This window comes from Molossus molossus, unplaced genomic scaffold (genome assembly GCF_014108415.1).
Source record: "Molossus molossus isolate mMolMol1 unplaced genomic scaffold, mMolMol1.p scaffold_m16_p_13, whole genome shotgun sequence".
NCBI classification, from domain to species: domain Eukaryota; kingdom Metazoa; phylum Chordata; class Mammalia; order Chiroptera; family Molossidae; genus Molossus; species Molossus molossus.
In genome coordinates, this window is record NW_023425348.1 from 74,133,272 (window position 1) to 74,151,077 (window position 17,806).

The 17,806-nt window shown below is 36.8% G+C and overlaps 1 protein-coding gene across 1 annotated transcript in view; it reads left to right on the forward strand.

Annotated features, from left to right (window-relative positions):
- Nucleotides 1–17,806, forward strand: part of TRIM44 (tripartite motif containing 44) — a 123,587-nt gene that overhangs the window by 37,547 nt on the left and 68,234 nt on the right. The window contains exon 3 of the mRNA XM_036259417.1: nt 12,003–12,242. Coding sequence (XP_036115310.1) covers nt 12,003–12,242 — 240 coding nt within the window. The remainder of the gene's footprint in view (nt 1–12,002; nt 12,243–17,806) is intronic.

Sequence of the window (17,806 nt, forward strand, 5' to 3'; positions counted from 1 at the left end):
GTGCCTCATTTTATTGCACTTCTGCTGTATTGCACTTCACAGATGTTGTGTTTTTTACAAATTGAAGGCAAGACCCTCCACCAGCAAAAAGATTATGACTTACTTTATTGCAATACTTCCATAGAGGTGGAACAAACTTTACCCTCAAGGTTCTTCTGGCTGGTCTAATAATCAAATGGGCATGAGACAGATTAACAAGAGAAAATAATCAAATTTAATACATATACATGTATATGGGAACCCCGCATACATGAGAGAGTCAGAGACCCCACGTGCACGAGGAGTTCACAGATAGAAAAAGGGGATTGAGGTGTATAAGACATCGTGAGCTAGGGATGGGGCAAGACACCTTGGGGGCTTCAAAGAGTCTTTGCAGGATGATTAGAAGAGCAGATGTTTAGTAAATAGGAGATTGCCCTGCCATAGAGGTGGGTTGAAAAGGTTATCACTGATAATCTCTCTTTATGGGCAAAGCCTCCAATTCGAGCTCTTCTAGGTAGTTAAAAGGAGGAGCAGAAGTTTTTCTTGAAGTTAAAATTGCCTTTAGTTCAAAATCTGCATCTTGTGGTGACATTTTCTGGGCCCCCCACACTTGCTTTATTGCAGTGGTCTGGAACTCAACCCACAATATCTCTAAGGTATGCTTGTATTCTTTAGGGAATAATGACCAAAAAAAAATTTGTACATATCCAGTACAGACACAGCCATCATAGACCTAACTACATAGTACATACCAGCAGCAACATAACATTTTTTCCTAATATTTTTGATCCCTGGTTGGTTGAATCTGCAGATGCAGAACCCTAGATACAGAGGGCTGACTGTAAATATAAAGTTTGAGAACCACACCTCTTACCTGATTAATTCTGCATTTAGCCAAATGGCAAAATTTATCAGGTCTCTGTGTCTATGTAGAGAACTTCCATTAACCCCAGTGATCCAATAGATGACCAACCATCCCCTTGTTGAACAGCTTTTGTTTACTTCTGTAGTAGGTGAAATAGATTCGATGGTACTCCTTTAATTTCTAATTCAACCTGGTTAGTTAGACATTATAGTCCCCAACAAAGATTTCAGAGGTTGAATGACTTGTCCAAGGCCATAGGGCTAATGAAACCAATAAATTGCCTTTCTGTGATTGTTATATAGAATTATTAGTAGTTATAGGAAGTTATTAACTTCTTATCTGTAGATGTTTTGGGACTAGAATACCAATATAGAGTTTGTTCAGACTTTCAAGGGTAAAAATTATTTTGAGTATGACATGATTTTCTTTACTTTTATGGTGAAGGAGCATAGACATTGGAGTCAGATGTGAGTCTTTTTTTTTTTTTTTTTGGTATGTGCCCCTAGTGGGAACCAAACCCAGGACTCTCTGGTCCACAGGCTGACACTCCAACCACTGAGCCAAATCGGCCAGGGCTTTTTTTTTTAATCCTCACCCAAGGACATTTTTCCATTTTTTGTTCAGATACAGTGGGAGGGAAAGAGGGAGAGAGAAACATCGACGTGAAAGGGACACATCGAGTGGTTGCCACCCATATGATCCAACCAGGGCCGGGGACAAACTGCAACTGAGGTATGTGCCCTTAGCAGGAACCAAACCCAGGTCTCTCTGGATCACAGGCCAATGCTCTAACCGCTGAGCCAAACCGGCCAGGGCAATGATGTGAGTCTTTATAATGGCACTAATATTCTGTATCGCTTGATTTGTCTGAGCCTTCAGTTTCATCTATAAAATAGGACTAATTATATTAGATTTTTATTAATGGGCACGCTGAAAACAGAGGAGATGAGAAAATATGGATGGTCATTGGTATCATGGCATTTGGTTGCCTGAACAGTATTTTAGCAACTGTGGTTAGTTAACAAGCCCTATAGGTAAGCAGATTATTAGATTGCTTAAGGGGGTGTAATAGGGTTTCAGTCTTCCAAAGAGAGAAAATACAGTAAGTCCTCCCTTAATGCATTGACAGGTTCTGGAACTTTTAGTGAAATGACATATAACGAGACCAGTTTTACCATAGGCTATTTGATATAAACAAGAGTTAAGTTTCTATGGAATCTCAACAATGTTATGATGAAATGACATTATTCAAGGACCTGCTGTCTGATAGAAGCAAATCGTGAGGTTGAGGAGCTGACTGTATCTGCAGACTATGTGTAGGTCCTCGGGAGCAGAATGCAACCCAGATTTCCTGTGAAGTAGACCATATCTGATTTTGTCAAACTAGAAAAGGTAACCATTTCTTCCTGACAGATTGTGGCCATTTACTGAAATTGAGGTAAGGAGTTTGTGATTGACATCCTTACTCTTCAATGCCTAGGATGTGTGAAAACATCTTTCCTGTGCTCCTTTGGGGAATTAGAATCTGCACTCCCAAGTGTGTAGCTGTCTTTCTTCAAGAAGACTCACTGGGGCTCTGTATCTGTAAGAGCTCGGTGGGTAATATATGAGAAGCACCCAAGAAATGTTCCTGGTTATGGTTATCTGCATCAGTCCTGCTGATGTTCCTGTGTGCCCAGAGAGTACTAAGTTCTTGCCACTATTATTTTGTGTAAATGTCACAAAAATATCTATGAGAACAATATTATTACCTCTATTTTACAAATGAAGAAACTCTTACATTCCTGATCTTCAGAAACATGGCAGAGACAATTAGTACTCAAACCTCTTCTCTACCACAGCAAGCTACGAGCTTTATCAATTTCTCTGTAGCAAAAAAGATTCAGAGAACAGGAGACCTACATCTCAGTGCCCTTTTCTGAGTGTTTCTGGTGGTGGGCAGTCATTTGGGTTTTGTGGTTTTGATAGCTTACAAATAGCTATGGCTTTATAGGGAAGGTGTTTGGGTAGAGAATGGATTGGAAGTGGAGGCAGTGAGTCTTATTTTAAAACTACTTTAAATCTTCAGTAGATAAAATAGCCTTTCTCTGTATATACAAGTTGAAGGATGCTTAAAATAGCATAATTTCTGTTTATTTGCCCCCAGAAACTTTCAGTGTCAGTTTTCACCTCCCACTTCCTACACAATAATTCCTGAAGCAGAAGCTGTCTTTCTAGTTTATGCCCAGGTTAAGGTGAAAAGAAAGCAAGAAAACAAGGTGGATTAAAAGCTCTCACTTATTCCTGTTGGTTACAGGTTCTGGGTTTCTCTGGAGACTCATTATTCTACTTTCACATTTCTCTAGGAAAAGTTACCCAGAATTTTTTTTCTGTTCACTCAGGAAAAGTGATATTCAGAAGCTTGTGATTGCTTTCTTTATTGCCACCCTGGGGTCAGGGAAAGAGTACAACATCTTAAGAGCAAGCAGTAGTATTGATTCAGAATGAGCCCAGCATCCAGTTGAAGTGTTCTCTGGTGCATCCAGTTCAGTGCCATGACACTGGGTTACACATCAAGTTGTCATGACAATCAAGTCATAGAAGCTGATAGCATGAACAAGCAGCCTTGGGAGGAGAGGATGCTTGGCAGTGATTCCTTAGCCAGTGGTTAGAATTCCATCTCTCACACTAAGGACTGTGTGTCATTCTGCTGGGACTACATCTCTCTCAGATGACTGGGGGCACACAGTTGCTTTCCACTTCATAGCTGATTAATAGATTCAATTCAAGTGTTTATTAGGATCTTTCAAGTACAAAGCCTCTAGAAAACCTGGTTCTGAGCCTCTGATTTGTGTGTGCCCACACATGTGTTTGCATGTATATTTATGTCTGTGTGTGTGGAGGGGGGCACAATGAAAGGGAAGAGATTCAGAAGAAGCATATTATAGAGTCGTATGCGTGAAGCTGTTAAAGAACAATAGAGTACTTAGGCTCATGTACCAAAGTGTATTGTCTTGGGAAGAAGCACTCTGGCAGAAATAGAGGAAGGCTGGAGTGTTCTGACTGAAATATGGGGTTCCTATCTGAGAGAATGTTATTCTGGGAATTAAAGCCAATCCAAAGACTAGATAAGATAAAGTAAGGTGTAAACACCAAGTAGTAGGGAGTGAGGGGCACATGTAGTTCCCAAGTCTGAAGGGCAAAAGGTTAGGTTTGAGGTCAGGATTAAAAAGCCAAGAATTCAAGACCAAGTGGAGATGAAAAAGGAGAGAAAACTGGCCTAGAACAAGTTGGAGGTAGGATTGGAACAGTTAGAGGTAGGATATAGATCCTAAACAGTTTCTTTAAATCACACAAAGGCTCTTTGTGACTTAGAAGTTGTTGTTGTTTTTTTTTGTTTTTTTGGTGCATATTAGTGGCACAAGCAAGGTTAAAGGGCCTAGGTGGGGTAGGCGTCTTCCCTATGTCTATTTGCCATTTGTATATCTTCTTTGGTGCCATGTCTGTTCAGGTCTTTTGCCCATTTTTAAATTTGCTTGTTTTCTAATTGCTAAGTTTTAAGAGTTCTTTGTATATTTTGGATTCAGGTCCTTTATCTGATGTGTCTTTTGCAAATATTTTCTCCTACTCTGTGGCTTGTTTTCTTATTATCTTAACAGTTCCTTTCACAGTGAAAATTTTTAATTTTAATGAAGTCCAACTTATTATCTCTTTCATGGATAGTGCCTTTGGAATTGTACCTAAAAAGTCATCGTCATACCCAAGGTCATCTAAATTGTCTTCTATTATCTACTAGGAGTTCTATAGTTTTTCATTTTACATTTAGGTCTGTGATCCATTTTGAGTTAATTTTTGTGAAAGATGTAAGTTCTGTGGCTAGTTTCATTTTTTTCTTTCTTTTTTTTTGCTTATGAATGTCCAGTCGTTTCAGCACCATGTGTTAAAAAGACTTCTTTTCTCCGTTGTATTGCCTGTGCTCCTTTGTTCAAGATCAGTTGACTGTATTTATGTGGATCTATTACTGGGCTCTCTGTTCTATTCTACTGATATATATGTTATTTCACCAGTACCACACTGCCTTAATTACTGTAGCTTTATGGTAAGTCTTGCAGTCGAGTAGTATCTGTTCTTCAGTTTTGTTCTTCTCTTTCAATATCATGTTGACCATTTTGGGTCTTTTGCCTCTCTGTATAAACTTTAGAATTATTTTGTCAATATCTACAAAATAACTTACTGATAGAGGTTGCATGAATCTATAGATTGAGTTCGGAAGAACTAACATCTTAACAATATTTAGTCTTCCTATCCATGAATGTGGAATATCTTTATATTAATTTAGTTCTTCTTTGATTTCTTTAATTAGAATTTTGTAGTTTTTCTCATATAGATTTTGTACATATTTTGTTGGATTTCTACCTAAGTATTTCATTTTTTGTATGGTATCATTAGCATAGTATCAAATTCCAATTGTTCATTGCTGAGATATAGGAAAGTTATTATATTTTGTATACAGTATTCCCCTCTTATCTGCAGTTTCACTTTCCACATATTTTAGTTACCTGTGGTCAACCAGGGTCCAAAAATATTAAATGGATAATTCCAGAAATAAACAATTCATGTTTTAAATTGTCTGCTTTTCTGAGTTGATTAATGAAGTCTTGCACTATCCTGCTAGGGACATGAATCATCCCTTTGTTCAATGTACCCATGCTGTATACGCTACTTGCCCGATAGCTGTCTTGGTTATCAGATCAGTTATCAAAGATAGAGAGGGAAATCACATTCACATAGCTTGTATTACAGTACATTCTGTTTATATTATTTTATTATTAGTTATTGTTAACTTTTTATTGTGCCTAATATATAAGTGAAATTTTACCATAGGTATATATGTATAGGAAAAAACAGTATATGTAGGGTTCAGGACTGTCTGCAGTTTCAAGCATCCACTACAGGTCTTGGAATGTATACCCTGTGGATAAGGGGGACACTCTATTAAATTTGTATCTGGCATCCTTGCTGTAATTGTTAATTCTAGGAGTTGGATTTTTTTTTTTTTTGGTCGATTCTTTCAGATTTTCCACAAAGATAATCATGTCATTTGTGAATAAAGACAGTTTCATTTCTACCTTTCCAATCTATAAACCTTTTATTTTCTTTTTTGTCTTATTTAATTAGGTAGGACTTTCAGTACAGTGTTGAAAAGGAGTAGTGAGAGGATACATCCTTGCCTTATTTCTGCTCTTAGCAGGAGAACTCTCGTTTCTCACCATTAAGTTTGATGTTATCTATGGATTTTTTTTGTAGATGGTTTTTATGAAGGTAAGAAAGTTCTCTATGCCTAGTTTGCTGAGAGTTTTTATTGTTAATGGATGTTAGATTGTTGTTGTCAACTGCTTTTTTGCATATGATCATGTGATTTTTCCTCATTAGCCTGTTAATATGATAGATTATATGAATTTATTTTCAAATGTTGAACCAGCTTTACATACCTGTAATAAATCCCAGTTGGCTTAGTATATAAATTATTTTTATACATTGTTGGATTTGATTTTCTAATATTTTATTGAGGAATTAACTTTTTCTTTGAGCCACATTTTTTTTCTTAATTCTCACCTGAGGATATGTTTTTAAAGATTTTATTTTTTAAGAAATGGAAGGCGGGGGGGAAGAAACATAGATGTGAGAGAGAAATATCACTTGGCTGCTTCCCAATTGCACCCCAACTGGGGATCGAACCCAAATCCTAGCTATGTGCCCTGGCCAGGAATTGAACCTGCAGCCTTTTGGTGTATGAGATGATGCTTCAGCCAACAGAGCCACCTGGCCAGGGCTGAGCCACATTTTTTAAAATAATTATTGTTGAAGAAATAATAAGTGTTATACATTATTATGGAAGACTTAGACAAAAAGATTAAAAAAAAAGAAAAATACACTCAGAGATAACCACTCTTCAACATTTTGCTGTATTATTTTTAGTCTTGTATAATAGAAATAACAACAACAGCAACTTCTTTGAGTCGCTTCTTGAAGTAACTACGTGATAACTGAGGTAGAAATCCCATGGTGCTCTGTTAACAAAATAGAGGTGATGAAAGGAGGAAAGAGGATATAAATGAGTGCTTCTCTCTAGGGCTTCTGATGAAGATAAGAAAAATGGTTTAAGGAAGAGATTAAATATACACTTTAATAACCTTTCCTCTGCCCTTCTCAACACCCCATTGTAAAATCCCGGCTTGTCAGGATAATGTTTAGCAGCACTGACAATGTTGGTTCTGGAATGTAGTTCATGGCTGTGTTTCTGGCTGCTGGGTAATTTTCCAATCCTTAGGAATGGGCAGTTGTTTTATGTACAAGTAGTGGCTTTTTCGCTCATACACAAAATACAGGTGATTTAGCCATCTACCAAGAAAGAACTGTCTTCCTGCTTGTTGATGAAACCCTCCCTTGCCCGCCCCCACTGGGACCACACGGGTTTGGAAGGCCCTCCCCTGAAGTAAATACTGGGCAACCCTGCAGGAAATATGGGCTAGAGAACAAGTGTTTTTGAAATTTTCAATCAATATGGACTCTGATGCTTCTCTTTTGTGTAGCTTCCTGCTCTGGTTCATCTTTCTCAGTCATCAACACTTTTCTGGAACAAATCTTTCTTAAGCTCATGATGCTTTCTAGCTGGTATGCTGTTGTTTTGTAATCTGCCTATAATAGAAAAGTAAATAAAACCTTGGTTCCCTAAAGGCCAGCTAGCTAGGAGTTAATGGCTTCCAGCCATGTCAAGCACATTGAATGGAGTTGTTTTTGGTACAAGCTTCTTCATTCAAGGTTTTGTGTGTTTAATTATGTATGTGTAAAGTGCCAGTCTGCATGCCTCTGAGTCCAGCCTAGCCTGGAAATATTAACTACAATAGCATATAGAAGATACCAAGAGATGAGACTTAACTCTTCACACATACATCCTTTATTCCAAGATTCACGTGGTAGAGAATTACATCCTAGTGGAGATGACAACAGAAGCAGACTTGTTAACTGAAGAAACATCTCAATTAAGAAGAAATAAATTAGAAGAATCTGAAGCAGGCAGAAAGGGATCATTGTGGCAGAAAGTACACTGGACTGGCCAGAGGGAGGTTGGTTTCTAAACCTGACTTATTGCTGCACTTCTCTGGGGCCTTTTTCCACCTATCCAATGTGGGAGTTGGATGCAGCTCTTAGGAAAACATTCGTATGTTTAATATTAGTTCTGACCATTCGCAAATAAGCCATCATTTTTTTTCAAATTATAATATGTAATATGATTAAGTAATGACATAGCTTTTCATCCTAATGGCAGCCATAACAAATATATATCAATATGCTTGTAACCTCGGCCCTTAAGGTTTCACCAACTTAAGGGCCAGTCAGTTGACAAAAGGGAGAAACCTCCTTTTAGGTTTCATTTGTGTAGAGAGGACCCAGGTCCCTCCTGTGAGATTTTCTTGGAGACCACTACCAGTGCCTTAGGAGGCTACTTCAAGGAAGAAGGGGATATTTTTCTTTTAACCAGAGTAGCTCTACTTTTGGCTGTGTTACATTTTGGAGTTTTGTGTTAATATTTTGGGGTGAGGGAAGGGGAAGTTCTCTGGCTTTTAAAAGATTTGGCAGTTTTCTTTTTAATCCTCACCCGAGGATATTTTTCAGTTTATCTTCAGACAGAGTGAGAGGAGAGAAAGGGAGAGAGAGAGAAACATCAACGTGAGAGGGACACATCATTTGGTTGCCTCATGCACAAGCCCAACCAGGGCCAGGGACAAACTGCATGCAACCAAGGTACGCGCCCTTGGCTGGAATCTAACTCATGACTCATTGGTCCGTGGGCCGACGCTCTACCGCTAGGCCAAATTGGCCAGGGAAGGTTTGGCAATTTCTAATAGTGATATATAAAGGGAACCTTTTACATTACTAATTTCATCATTCTGTGATACATCCAGCCTTCTCTATTCTCTACATATGTAGAATTTTCTCTTTTTTATATAAGCAGCACATGCAGTATAGTCAAGAGTATGAGTCTTTCACCCTCACCTTTGGGGACAGAGACAAGAAATCCTAAGAAATCTACTCAGAAATGATGTCAGTGGCTCCTAGGTTTAGGTGCTAATGGGAAGGGCCTGCTGCTCTTGGAGAACTATGAACTTTTTAGCAGAATGGGGTTTTGATGGCAAGGAGGTGAAATGGACACAGTTTGTAGCTGTGTCTTTTTCCTTATCTATAAAAGAAAGGGGTTCACTTAGATGACAGCTACTTTCTCTTTCATCTATAAAATTCTCAGAAGGGGGTTTTTTAAAGCTGCTTCACTCCTGCCATTGGAGAACCAGCATACTCAACCTGCCCATATGCCCAGCCCCTCAGGGAGTCTCTTCTTTGGGCTCTGAATTAGAATGGATGCCTTGACTGAGAAGTTTATTCTTACTGTTTTGAAGTAGGGTGGAGAATACCTATTTGTGAATTAGTAAAGAACTGGAGTAAGGAGAAGCATAAGTTTTATAGAGTGGATTATTCTCCTTAAATTCTCATTTGTAGCTTGATCTGTATAAAATAAAATATGTCATGTTGAAAAACCTATGTAAAGCAATGGGAAACAGAAATTTTGGTTGTTTTAAAACCACAGTTTATTCACCTACTGCAGTTTGGCCCACACCTTTCTTGACTATGATGTCAACTTCCTAACTTTGAATCACATATGTTATGTGAGATCTAGTAAAATAGGTTGCAAGTCAGTTTTTATTATAATCTTTATTTTTAGTGACTTGGAACTGTTAAGAGAGTTTCTTAGTCATGCAGAAAAATTCATCCTTAGCGCAAACTTCCTTGGTTTAGTCTTTAAGAGAAGATTCTAGATCTTATAAAAACCTTTTTTTTTTTTTTTTTGGTACGTGCTTCTAACAGGAACCGAACCCAGGACTCTCTGGTCCACAGGCCAACGCTCCAACCGCTAAGCCAAACCGGCCAGGGCTAAACCTAATTTATTTTAAGGCTAGAAATCCATTGATAAATGATCACCATAAAGCATAATGGTCTTGAAATACACATACTAAAAATAGAAAGGAATTACAAAAATAAACACAAATCACAGTTCTCAATCTGATATACAATTTGTAGGGACATTAATATCATTTACCACTCCCCTTCCGTTTTCTTTAGCACCAGGGAGAGTACCTGCAGAGAGTATATTAATTCCTGAGGACTGTGTCACTTAGTTACTTGGTGTGTGAGCAAATACATGTCATACAGGCCTTATTTTGCTTTTACATCCTTTTGGCACTGTTACATAAGGTGCTTAAAGTATTGAGCCTCTTTCAGTTTTTAAGAGACCAATTAAAGCTGGTTTGATATTCTCTCTTATTAGTCGTTCTCTTCCTCAGTCTCCTTGCTTATGTTCTCCTGGTTTGACTTTCCTTCTGACAGACTATTATGGTGAACAGACCAACAGACTGGAAACAAAAAGATTGGAGTCCTCTGCACCTTCTACAAGTTTGCATCTGTCTTTTTCCTTATCTATAAAAGAAAGGGGTTCACTTAGATGACAACTACTTTCTTTTTCATCTCTAAAATTCTCTATTGGCCATTCTCTTTTTGTCTACATTCCTACCTCTTCCCTGTTTCCTCCCTCAGCTACTCAGGATATGTAGTTGTTTAAAAATACTCATAAAATGAACATGGTTATAAGGAAACATCAATAAATGCACTTGCTGGCAAGATAGTGGAGTTTAGAAGTTCTTATTTTGGTAGTTTCTCATTTTGTTTGCCTTTCTTATGCCCTAGTCAAATACAGCCTACAGTTATAATTTATTTGGTCTGCACAGTCGTTGCAAAATAAAACAAATATATTTTCTCCCATCAGAAAGTAAAAATGTAAAGGCTTGGTATTATCCTGTATTGGTGAAGCTATAAGGGAAATACTTTTCACAGATTGTTATGGGAATGTAATTGGTGCATTGTTTTTGGAGAGCAGTTTGGCAGTATCAGAGTTTTTTTTAAGAGTACATATAAATTGACTCAGTGATTTCAAAGGTCACTAAAGAAACATGTAAATATTAAGAGGCACATTCAAATATCTTCACTGATATATGCTGTTTGTAATAGCAAAAAATTGAAAATATCCTGCATTTCCATTAAGAAGGGCATGTGTGTGTGCGTATGTATAAATATGTATTTCATCATATATGTTTAATGGAAAATCCATTCATTTAGATATATAAATACATAGATATATATATCTATATATATAGATATCTAATATCTATATATATATATTAGATATGTATATTCTTTCTTTTTTTTTTTATCCTCACCCGAGGACATTTTTCTATATTTTTGTTCAGATAGAGTGGGAGGGAGAGAGAGAGAGAAACATCGATATGAAAGAGACACATCGAGTGGTTGCCACCCACACAATCCAACCGGAGCCGGGGACAAACTGCAACAGAGGTACATACCCTTAGTGGTAACCGAACCTGGGTCTCTCTAGACTGCAGGCTGACGCTCTAATCGCTGAGCCAAACTGGCCTCCATATATATTCTTATCAGATACTAAAAATAGTACAAAAAATGAAGTTGATCTGTAGGTACTAACGTATTTTAATAGAAAAAGAAGACAGAACCATGTCTTCACTATGATCCATTTATATAAAAACAACATAATTGCTTATATATATAAATGATTACTATGTATTTTTGTATACAAAGTGTGTGTGTGTGTATACACACATAGAAAAATGTTGGCAACATAGAAAAATGGTTGGAAGGATACATACCAAATTGTAATAGTAATTTCCCTCTAAGGAGGGAAATGGTATAGGAATGGAGACAGAAGGAGAACTTCATTTTTTAGTATATATACTCACCTGTTACATTTTTAAAAAGTAATTATGCATTACCGATATAAAAATGAACAAAAGGAAAATTAAAAAGGAGGATAAAGAATTACTTCCTAAAGAATGAAAGAGGCAAAAAGATTAGCAGAAAATTCATTAAAGATTAGTAGGAGAACATCATTTAGAGGATATTCCCAAAACTTCAGGATTGGATAGGAACCGTGATTTGTATTTTAGCGTAGCTGCTTAGCACTTACTGTAATAGCTCTAACCTTCCATTTCTTTGTGTGTCCAACTTACTCTTTTTACTTGTCTGTGTGCTACAGGTAACTCGGGACCAGATGAAGGTGTTTATACAGCAGGAATTTAAGAAAGTTCAGAAAGTGATTGCTGATGAGGAGCAGAAGGCCCTTCATCTAGTCGACATCCAGGAAGCAATGGCCACAGCTCATGTGACTGAGATACTGGCAGACATTCAGTCCCACATGGACAGGTTGATGACTCAGATGGCCCAAGCCAAGGAACAACTTGATACCTCTAATGAAGCAGCTGAGCCAAAGGCAGAGGTAAAGGAGAATGCCAAGAATTATTGGTTGCAGGACAAATAGGAGGAAACTGACAGCCATGTTTGTTAGCTCTGGAAATGCCCTCTTGTAGTTCTTAAGTGTGAATGAATTGAAAACTTAGGGTGTAAATGTTTAGACTGGTATGTATACAGTATGGAAGTACTGGCCTCTGGAACCTGCAGCCAGCACCTGGGCCTGGCAAAATATTTGTCCACCGTGACTTAGAGGAGCATAGTCACTGGGGGCAAGTACTAATCACGGTTAATAAGGAAAGCTAGAAATTAGAGCCAAAGAAGAGGACTGTTGACAGATCCCAAGTTGTGAAATTAGCCTATAAATAGAGTAATCATAGGGATGGAAACTGGGCTGAAGGAGAATTAAGTCAGGAAGTAGAGCATAAAGCAGGCCGGAATGAACGAATTTGGTCTGATTCTGTGAATAGTGCAAGGATTCCTCAGTCTGGTTTTCATATGGAGCCAACTACATAAACCAGGGCACAACTGCTGGATTAAGAGAGGCATGTGGGCTAGGACATTGTGAGGATCAAAAAAAGGTAGTGTGAAAGAAAGATACATGTTGAATCACTGCGAATACAGCATTAGGTTCATTGTTATTATTTAACTGGAATAAAGGACCTCAGACATTTTACCAAACAACATGTGCAGGCATTTAGAATCTGTTTCTAAAATAATTTAAGGCAGCCATTTAAAAAATATATAACATTTATAACATTTTTTAGCCACTGAGGAGGTTATTGTTCATTAAATTTCAGAGCATTATGTTTACAATTTTAATCGAGCTTATGCCAGATGGGTTTAGGGTGGGCCCTTATTGAAGAAAATCTAGGAGGAATCCTATGGACTTTTCAGGACTCACTCAATAAGTTCAGCTTAAATTAGCAGTCTGCCTGGGCCCAGGAGAACCTAGCCATAGAATAAGCCAGCCAACAGATGAGCCAAGATATAATCTAGGAGGCAGGTTTTGTCCAAGCCATTCTGACAAGAAATATAAAGAGACCATTGGACAGTTATTCACTTCACTCATTCGAGGTTCTTGATTAATTTTCATGAATGTGTGAAAAGAATAGAATAGCTCTATCCTCCTCAGAATTAAGGCAGTGTGTGCCTAAATAAGTTTCTAGATAGGAAAGAGAGTACTTTATAGTCATCATTTTATTTAATTTTTTTATCAGCACTCATTATGTCCATTTTAGAGATCAGATATTGAGATACAGAGAACTGCAGAGAAACTGACACAAGTGTTACTTAGTTAGAACCAGAATTCAGATTTAAGTCTATCCCATTCCAATGCCTGTGCTTTGTCCCTACTCTATTGAGAAGAATCAGTGTCCTAGACAACTTTGCATTTCTAAGAAATTTTACATCGTGGAGGTGGTCACTTTGTGTCTTTTTTAAAAATATATATATGTTTTTATTGATTTTTATAGAGAGAGAGAAACAAACATTGATTGGCTATCTCCTGCATGCCCCTTACTGGGGATTGAGCCTGCAACCCAGGCATGTGCCCTGACCAGGAATCGAACCTGCGATCTCTTGGTGCATGGGACAACGCTCAACCAGCTGAGCCACACTGGCCAGGGCCACTTTGTGTCTTAATAAATAAAATGTTCAGCCAGAGTTAAATCAAGGGATCAGTGCCATAACTCTCCTCAAATTGGACTCTCGCATTTATTCTGTGTTGATTAGATTGTTTTTTCAAAAATAAAGATTTAATTTTGAGAGAGCCCCTTCTCTTTTATTTTCATTTCAATAAGTGAATTTAGCCTCTCCCCAACATTAATTGCACTACACTTGTTAACTCTGATGGACTTACTCTTAGGGATGATAAGCTAACAAGACCTGTGGACCAGGCTGTGGACAGAGTGAGCTATTAAAGACAAGAAGTAACATTCAGCTGACTAGAGCTTTTATAGAGAACAGTTATCTAACAGCCTCTCCTTCCAGCTAATCTGGTAATTTACTGATCAGAGCAAATATGTAGTACCTTTCTTTCACTCAACAGAGGAATTTTTTTCTTTGACATGATATGAGCTTTTAAAAATTACCTCCATTTTTAATTTGACCAAAAGATTTCACACCCCCCCCCAACATTTTACTATGAAAATTTTCAAACATACAGCAAAGTAGAAAGGTTTTTACAGTTATACCCATATACCTTCAACCAGATTCTACCATTAATATTTTGCTATACTTGATTTATTTTATATATATGACCATCTTTCGAACCTTCCACTCATCAGTGCATCTTATGTCTGATGCATTTAAAAGCAAATTGCAGTTTCTGATTCTGAACATGTGATTTCTTCTTTTTATTCATTGATTATTTTGTAGCGTGTTGTTTAGCTTCCAAATACTAGGGATGTTCCTACATATCTTACTGTTTTTGATATCTGATTTAGTTCCATTGTGATCAGAGAACATACTGTGAGTGATTTTAGTTTTTTAACATTTATCAAGACTTGTTTTATGGCCCAATACACAGTCTATCTTGGTGAATGTGTATGTGTACCTAAAGAGACTGTATATTCTGTACTTTGGGGTGTACTGTTCTATTAAATATTAATTAGGTGTCCAGATAATTTATTATTTTTACTGATTTGTGTGTCTTTTCTCTCAACTGTCAAGAGAGGGGTATTAAATTTCCAAGTATGATTATTAAATTATCTATCCCCTTTTAATTCTATCAACTTTTCTTCAGAGATTTTAGTCTTATCATTAGCAAATACATATGTATGCTTGTTACGTCTTCCTGATAAACTGATCCTTTAATCATCATGAAAAGTTACTCTTTTTCTCTGGTAATATTCTTTGTCTTGATGTCTATTTTATGTAATGTTGGTGTAGCCAATCCAGTCTTATGCTCACTGATTCCATGGTATATCTCTTTCCATCTAGTTGCTTTCAGTCTGTCCGTGTTGTTAGTCTGTCTCTCTTAGGCAGCATGTAGCTGGGTCTTATTCTTTTATCCATTCTGATAATCTCTGCCTTTTAATTGACGTATACAGTTCATTAACATTTAAATGTTATTAATATGGTTAAATTTAGGTCTACCATTTTATGATTTGTTTTCTTTTTGTTCCTCTTGTCTTTTCCTACTTTCTTTTGAATTTTAAAAACATTCGAGTTCTATTTTAATGTATCTATTAGCCTTTTACTTCTATTATTTTGTATTATTTTTAGTGCTTTCAATGAGGATTATGATAAAAATCATTACATTTTGAGTCTACTTAAAATTAAGTTGTCTCACTTCAAATCAAATGTAGATACCTTGAAACTATATAGGCCAATTTATCCTCTTTCCATGTTCTTTGTTATAGTATTGTATATTACAGAATCTACATATGTTATAAACACTGCACGACAGTTATCATTTTGCTTAGTCATATACTTTTAAAGAGATTAAGAAGGAAAAGAAGTTGTAATTTAATATCAGTATAAATACATAATTTTTCATGTATATATATCATTTTTAAACAAAATTTGCATAACTGTAAATTTACTGAAAGTCATTTGCACATACACTTAAAACAGGTAATTTTATGATACTGTAAATTATATTTCAAACTTAAAAATGTCACCCTGGCTGGTTTGGCTCAGCAGTTAGAGCATCAGCCCACAGACCAGAGAGACCCGGGTTCAGTTCCCACTAAGGGCACGTACTCAGTTGCAGTTTGTCCCTGGCCCCAGCTGGGGTCATGTGGGTGGCAACCAGTCAATGTGTCTCTCTCACATTGATGTTTCTCTCTCTCTCTCTTCCTCCCTCTCTCCCTCCCACACTATCTGAAGATAAATGCAAAAATGTCCTCAGATGAGGATTAAAAAAAAAAAGTCTAGATATTCTACCTGCCCAAATGCTGTTTGCTATTAACTAATGAAGACTATTCTAAAAGTAGCCTATTAACACAGTGTATTTGTTTTATGAAATCTTTAGTACAGATGAATTTGATTGGACTAAGTAGAATTCACAGAGCTTCTGGTTGAAGAAATGCAAAGATTACAAGATTTCCTGATGACATTTCTTTTTGTAAATGTATTTTTAAGCCTAGCCAGTGTGACTCAGTGAATTGAGCATCGACCCATGGTCTGAGAGGTCCAGTTCGATTCCTGGTCAGGGCACATGCCCAGGTTGTGGGTTTGATCCCCAGTAGGGGGCATGTAGGAGGCACCCAATCAATGTAGCTCTTGCACATCGATGTTTTTCTCTCTCTCCCTTCCTTTCTGTCTAACAAAATCAATAAAAACATATTTAAAAAATAAAAAATAAATAAGTAAAATGTGTTTTTAATAAATCTTTCTAGGCCATCTTATAGAATATAAGATAGGAGAGAAATTTCAATACCAGTCCCACAGTTTTAAAAAGATGTGGTCTTTCTCCTCTTCCAATAACTAAAGTAATTGCTTTATTAATCATTATAGAATATTTAAAACTTATAAACATAGCAGAATTGATACTACATTGATAGTTATCATTAGGTATTATATTTGTTCCATATTTGTGTATGTGTGTGTTTTACCAGCTTTATTGGGATATTATTGACATATAACATAAATAAGTTTAAGGTGTACAATATCATGATTTGATACATGTAAATATGGAAAAATATTAACCCAATAAGGCTAGTTAACAATTCCATCTCTTCACACCATTTTTTTTCTTAACATCATATTTAAAATTTTCATTGTATTACTAGAAATTCTTCATAAATATAATGTTTGAATCTTGCATCAGTGATACAAATTTTACTTTTACCTCATCTTATTTCCAACTTTTCACTGTAATTTATAACATCGTAAGGAATATGTTTTTTTTAATAAGTCATAAGCAGTTACTGAGTCAAAGGTATATTTTTAGGCTCTTGTGAATATTTTTATAAAATGATTTTCATAGATGATTATAGCTGTGTACATTCCATCACCAGTTTTGAAAATCTCTTATTTTTCGGCCTGAATTTAGTTATATTTTTATAAAATTCTTTGCCAAAGTCAAATATTTAAAAATGGTGTGTTGCCCTAGCTGGGTGGCTCAGTTGGTTGGAGTGTCATCTCATATACCAAAATGTTGAGGGTTCAATTCTCAGGGCACATACCTAGGTTGTGGGTTTGATCACCGGTCAGGGCACCAACGGGAGGCAACTGATCGATGTTTTTCTCTCACATCGATCTCTCTCACTCTAGCCCCCTTCCTTTCTCTATAAAATCAATAAAGGCATATCCTTGGGTGAGATTTTTTTTAAATGGTATCTTTATTTTTATTTGCATGTCATGAGGATTTCATATATATATTTATTTTTATCCTCACCCAAGGACATTTTTTGATATTTTGTTCAGATAGAGTGGGAGGGAGAGAGAGAGAAACATCAACGTGAAAGGGACACATCGAGTGCTTGCTACCCACACGACCCAACCAGGGCCGGAGACAAACTGCAACCGAAGTACGTGCCCTTAGGGGAAACCGAACCCAGGTCTCTCCGGACTGCAGGCGGACACTCTAACCGCTGAGCAAAACCGGCCAGGGCAGCATTTCATATTTTGTCTAGTTTTTTT